Below are 6,314 nucleotides of genomic sequence, written 5' to 3'. Positions count from 1 at the left end.
ACAAGCCTCATTAAACAAAAAACTTTTCACATAATACCAAAGTGTATATAGTCTTCCCCGCATATAACACCATTCTTATATCGGAACGAATTCAGTGTGATTTGGCCTTGCATAGTGAATAACGCTGATAAATTGCATGCTATTGATCCCTTACATTTCAATCGCATTATTTTTAATTAGGATTTCACTTAAACGTATCGCAGTCCTAAATCAAATTGGATTTATTCGCAACTAATCTTATCAATTTTACACTGTAGGTCAAGTCAAACGCTTTTCGTAGTGTTTACCTACAAAACATGCAACGAAGAAGTGTGTTATCTGTGACGATTGGGCATGTATGAGAGATACAAAAAGTGGTCCTAGTGAAATACATACATACATACATACATACATACATACATACATACATACATACATACATACATACATACATACACACACACACACATATATATAAACATATAATATATATATTTATATTTATGTTTATATATATAATTGAAATCGTAATGAGTTGTAAAATCCAGAACAGTGAAAAAACTTCCAGCCTCCACCTGGATTCGAACCCGGGCCTCCCGCTTTATATGCGGACACCCTAACCTGTACGTATATATAGTGCAAAAAATATCTCCTTTGGGTTTCCTTTGTAAGACAGTTTAAGATATTGGATATTTCCACATAAATCAAGCTAAGTAAGACGGGCTTATATGCTGAAACCTTATGTGGGCCTACGGTATGTAAATAATTCTCGGCGGGAGAAAGTTTGTGTGGTCGGAACAAAAACACATGTAGGGTTTTGAGGTGAGGAGAGCGAGCATCTGCCAAATTATAAAAAAAATATGAAAAGTTTGTTTCCAGAATATTTTGAGACACCCCGCTCCCCTTAAAGCAAATAAATAGCAACCACTTCATTCACCAAAGATTTACATACCTAAATTGTCTACCCGTTGCCAAGGTAACCGTATTTAAAGTATGTTGTTCGTTAATATATGAATCCGTACAACTTGCAAAGGAAGAACAATATACTTTAATTAAATATAGGAAGGTCAATAAATATACACGTGGAAAAAAAGCCAACCATCACTGGAAGGGGATTTTAAAGATGTTGCCATGGCAACAAAATACCCGTTAACATTTGTACAATATACGGAATAGGTGAAGGTCCATAGCAGCTTCCTGGTCTAGGTATATCCCTACACTATTGCATTTAGTTTAGTTTCTTTACTGTATTAATGCAATACAATGTGTATGTTTCAATGGCCAAGACGGGATATTTTGAAATTTTCACTTTTACAGATTAACATTTTCGAATGACTGATCTCAACATTTTGAACATCTTTTTAAAATTTCGGGATTTTTGTCGAAATTCTATTGGTATGACAGCTGGAGGGGGTGTGCAGAACCCCTCCCCTCCCTCCCCCCTCACTTTTTCAAATTGAAAGGGACATTTCCATCTCTGACTCCCCTGTTACTCTATACGTCTATAAGGGCAATGCGTATCTTGTCCACTCTTTTGAAATGTGAAGGGATTCGTACGGCGCGCCATTTTATGCCACCGTGTTACGTCATAAGACACCATAGAACCATACCCGGAGGGCGTTGTGGTCAAGTGGTTAAGGCAGTGTACTTGTGATCTTAGGATTACATGGGTTCGAGCCTTGGCCAGATCATTGCGTTGTGTCCTTGGGCAAGGCACTTTATCTCCATTGCCTCTCTTCACCCAGGTGTATAAATGGGGACTTGCGAGGTGACTTGTAAATATAGTTGCGTGCCCCGGTTTGTGGCTGCACCCTATGGGAAGTCCCCCAGGGGACACGTGGCTGTGGTGCACTGTGGTGCCCCAGGAGAGATTGTTTAAATTGTGCACACTTTGGTGTGTAGGTGTGACAAGTTACCAATGACCATGGTTAAGTACAGCGCGGCGAGACTTTATTGTAAGTTGCGCTATATAAGAACTGAGAATTATTTTTATGCTAACTAATTATGCATGTATGTATATTTCGGAAAATCAACTTCATAGCTACCATAGGTTTAATCATGACTGTTATGCCAAGTTGTTCAAGAACAAACAAAGTGTTAGGCTATATGGTATCACATGACATGATATTTGAAAAGAAAAACAACAAGTAAACCGTCTTCCTAGCCTTGATAGCTATAACCGTTCTATTTGCTCCTCTGTAGTCAATAAAATGGAAAACTTACGACCACGTATGAAAACTTAACATACAAATTAAAATTATGAACCAAATGTGGTGGCGCTAGACCGATTAATCACAAAGGAAGACCACCACTGCAGCAGATCCACTGAAAAGGGCACTTCAAATATAAACCAAGTTTAAAGGAGGAACTGCAGGGTCAAGATTTGTGAAATGTCCCTACCCGCATGGGCATAATATGAAAACCATCATATACAAAATCTATCTCAACACTGAGTGATACGTATGGTTGTACTATGATTAATGTATAACAAGTGAGCAGGAAACAGAGAATAGTTGTTATAAGAAATTGAGCCACCAAATATGAGAGTGTAACAGTTGAGTCGTTAGACCCCCTACCCCCCCCCCCATCTCTACCACCTTTCCTTGCTGTTGATGAGGGTACTTTTGTTAACTTTAAAAACAATTATAAATCTAACATTTTTGGGCCTATAATGAAGACCTTGGAGAATGTGAAAATGGAAAAACCTGTTTTGCACACGACGGCTTCCACCAACGTTTCATATCAACCATATTCGGTTTCCATTCACTCTCTACTGGGTTTTCTCTATCAAATTCTCTGAGCTTATAAAGAATATCGCACATCAACCAATCATATGTGCCCAATTCTTCTCTAAGTCGAAAAGTTTTGATTGATCCGTGTTTCTTCCATTCAAAGTACTCATTGTAAGCCGTATCGTTCTTATCGAGGTATTTGATATACTTGACTAGCGCCGCCATACTTGAAAATTCGTCTAGATGGATGAAAGAGTGAGGAGGCGCTACACTTTTATAATTTTCTATGGACGTACCGTATACTATTGGAACAGACTGATGTGAAAAGGCATTCGACCAAAACTTTTCTGAAATATAATCTTTGCATTGGCTATTTTCTAAGGCAAGGTAAAACTTATAAGAACTGAGTAATACGTCACATCCCTTGCCACGTGGGCAAGTTAATGTACCACATGCTCCATACATATCGACCGCTATCAGTTTCTTAAGTTTCTTAACAAAGCTTTGTCTGTCCCAAAATGTCAATTTGCAATTAGATGACATCCACACTATAAGTCTGGTTTTGTTAGCAGCCCAGTTTCTGATGTCATTATCCGCTATTTCTGGATCGCTATCCAAATACTTTCCGTAAGGAAATACGATATCAGAATCTCGCTGATACGTCATAGTCCAATTAAATGTTAAGAGAGTTGGGTCGGGTGGTTTCCAGTTGCTACTTTTGTATGGAGGTTCTTTCCCAAAGTAGATCCATATTTGACGAGGTGGTCTCAGGGATCTGGAAACAATTGAATAAAAAATTAGGCAAAGAGAGCAAAAACGAACAAAAAAGGGAAAATCAATCTCCGGTATGACGGTATTACGGTTTCAGTTAACAATAGAAAACAATGGAGTGGTACACGAATCTGCAAGCCGTCTGTTGACGTAAGTTTACAATCGGAGAACCAGTGCAAGATACAAACATACTGCAGGTGAAACTCAGAACATCCAACGAATCACCGCAACCTCATCCCCCACTAGAGTTACTGTAGGAAGGAACTATAATCCCCGCCGCTAAAGCGGGGGTCAGGGTGGGGTGGGAGGGGTGGGTTCTTATCACCTCAAATTGCTCTTCGTCGACGGTCCGTAAACAAGTGAAAACATTGAAGTGGGTCGCGGGATTTTTCCAGACGTCGCAAAATTTATCATCAGTCTTCATATTTTACCGACGTAAATCGTTCCATCAGTTCCATAGTCTAAGGTATAGCGTTTATGCATTCTAAGCATCAGTTACAAGGGGTTGTGTCTGTTTGGTCGTCACGACTCAGTCCTAATGGAAGATCCAGACTGTCGTATGGGCTCTACATGAGAACCCATGCATGCAGTCTATCCCAGCGACGTAGCCAGGAATTTGCAAGGGGGTGGGGGCACATTTTGCGATTGATATGGGGGATGAGTGTAAGGGGAGGGGGTGTCCCGTGTAATTTTTTGAAGGTCCTTAGATGCGATCTGGTGCAATGTTTGCCACTTTCATCATTTATTATGTGATATCATATATTATCAGCAGATTTTGTTTCCTGTTTGAATTCTTTTACATGTTCTTTGACATATTATGTTCCAGAAAGACAAACATAGTGCTCTTTTACAATTTTTCTAGTAGGATGATTCTTGTTTATTGTTCAATGTCTGGACTTTAATAATACATTTGACGAACTTAACTGATGGACAATATAAACTTTCATAATTTTTAAGACAGCCAGGTGTGCAGTGGCCTAAAAACAAATATCGTTTTCGCAGTGTATTAGCAGTGTCATAATTATTTATAGGAAGCGCGTATCACATACGATTGCCAGCTAATTAGCTTCATAACATGCGGTTCCGATGCCACAACTTATGACGAAATCGTAATGAGTTGGAAAATCAAGAACAGTGAAAAAACTTCCAGCCTCCACCGGGATTCGAACCCGGGCTTTCCGCTTTATATGCGGACAACCCAACCACTAGGGCATGTACTAATATATATATATATATATATATATATATATATATATATATATATATATATATATATATATATATATATATATATATATAGCGGAAGGCCCGTGGTTCGAATCCCGGTGGAGGCTGGAAGTTTTTCACTGTTCTTGATTTTCTAACTCATTACGATTTTCATTTATATATATATATATATATATATATATATATATATATATATATACATATGTGTGTGTGTGTGTGCATGTTTGTGTGCTTCCTGGGTGAAGGTACAGGCTTGTTCGATAGTCAATGTGCATAGAGCGTAACGGTACTACTATATCATTACTACAAAGGTGTACGTATATAAACTATACTCGCCCGCCTTTAGTGCTGTAAAAATACTGAGATATTATATAAATCGTGTTCACAATTTATCATCAAAAGAACACCAGCAGTGTCTGGTAATAACATAATTCATTGATTGTAAGTCGCAGTCATTTACAAATAATGCCTATAAGCAAATGGAAATAATAATAGTAATAATAATAGTCCAATTATTAAAGAAATAACAAGGGAGTATTTTTTACCTTTGTAACTGACTCCAATTCCAGTTTGCTTTATGGTAAAGTAGTACAGCGTCCATCTTTTTCAAAGTTATATAGCTCATACTGACAATGTAAATAATGGAGCAGTTTTCGGCTGGGCAGAAGTGTTTCCCTGACGGCCGATCCAACCTCAATACGCTAGGCTTACACATGATCTGAATACGCTTGACGCAACCGTTGTCGATATAGTTTGGTTCTTTGAAACTCCTCGACATTTGATCAAGAGCTTCATCGGATAAAAGACGAGTGCTATTTCGTCTTGGAATTTCCCGTTGGTCTTTAACGACCGATGAATAGTCGATGGGTAATAGGACGTTATTGAACGAATCCTCGTCATTTTCGGCAAAGCACACGATTTCAATATATACCAAAATAGACAATGCAATCACCAACAGAATAAACTTCCATCGACGTGTACTCCTTCCATCCTGTTTATCAGAAGGTTGTAGTGACGTCATGTTTCCAAGCGTCTATAGGTGCTGTATATGGTAAGGCGTTTAGCTGTGGCAATATTTATACCGTAAATGGCTGAACTGTATCGTAACTGATTGGAATAACGATTTATAGCTCGAACCATATTCCTACCATTGGCCGTTTGTGTGTTAATTTTATTATTAACAAATCACCATTCACTAGTCGGCCTGTCCTCGGTTCAAAACGCATTGCGATATGCCGATAGCTCCACAACTATACCACACCTGAATAGTTTACTTTTCCCGTTCAGCATAAAACAGAATCATCCAACCGTATCTGTTGATTGCTAGTAATACTCTACATGATGAGACTAAGGTCAATACAATATATAAGCGTACCCCGCACATAGGAGTGTTAGCTCAGTGGTTAACGCCGGTGCCTTTCAATCATTAGGCCGAGTTCGAGTCACTCTAAGATTAATGTATGTCGTCCAGGTTACAGAGTTGTTGACAATTGACAATTCATAATCATGGACGTTAAATATGAATTTAAGAGACTGACTTCGGTCAGCTTGCGGCTTTGATAAGCCAATGATGGCTTCTTCGCGAGTTCCTGCTTGCAGGAGGAT

General features: G+C 38.7%; 1 protein-coding gene across 2 annotated transcripts in view; it reads right to left on the bottom strand.

Moving 5' to 3' along the window:
- Positions 1-2,133: 2,133 nt before the first annotated feature.
- Positions 2,134-6,314, bottom strand: part of LOC139964897 (glycoprotein 3-alpha-L-fucosyltransferase A-like) — an 8,144-nt gene continuing 3,963 nt past the window's right edge. For both annotated transcript variants that reach the window (XR_011792120.1, XM_071966955.1), the window contains 2 exons: positions 5,255-6,314; positions 2,134-3,486 (listed from right to left, as the gene is read on the bottom strand). The exon at positions 5,255-6,314 is cut by the window's right edge. Coding sequence is in view for 1 of the 2 variants with exons in the window: in XM_071966955.1 (XP_071823056.1) it covers positions 2,646-3,486; positions 5,255-5,730 (1,317 nt within the window). In the remaining variant the exon portion in view is untranslated. The remainder of the gene's footprint in view (positions 3,487-5,254) is intronic.

Source organism: Apostichopus japonicus, chromosome 23 (genome assembly GCF_037975245.1).
Source record: "Apostichopus japonicus isolate 1M-3 chromosome 23, ASM3797524v1, whole genome shotgun sequence".
In the NCBI taxonomy this organism is placed as follows: Eukaryota; Metazoa; Echinodermata; class Holothuroidea; order Aspidochirotida; family Stichopodidae; genus Apostichopus; species Apostichopus japonicus.
Note: the sequence above shows the minus strand (reverse complement) of the source record. Positions and strands in the feature narration are given on the sequence as shown.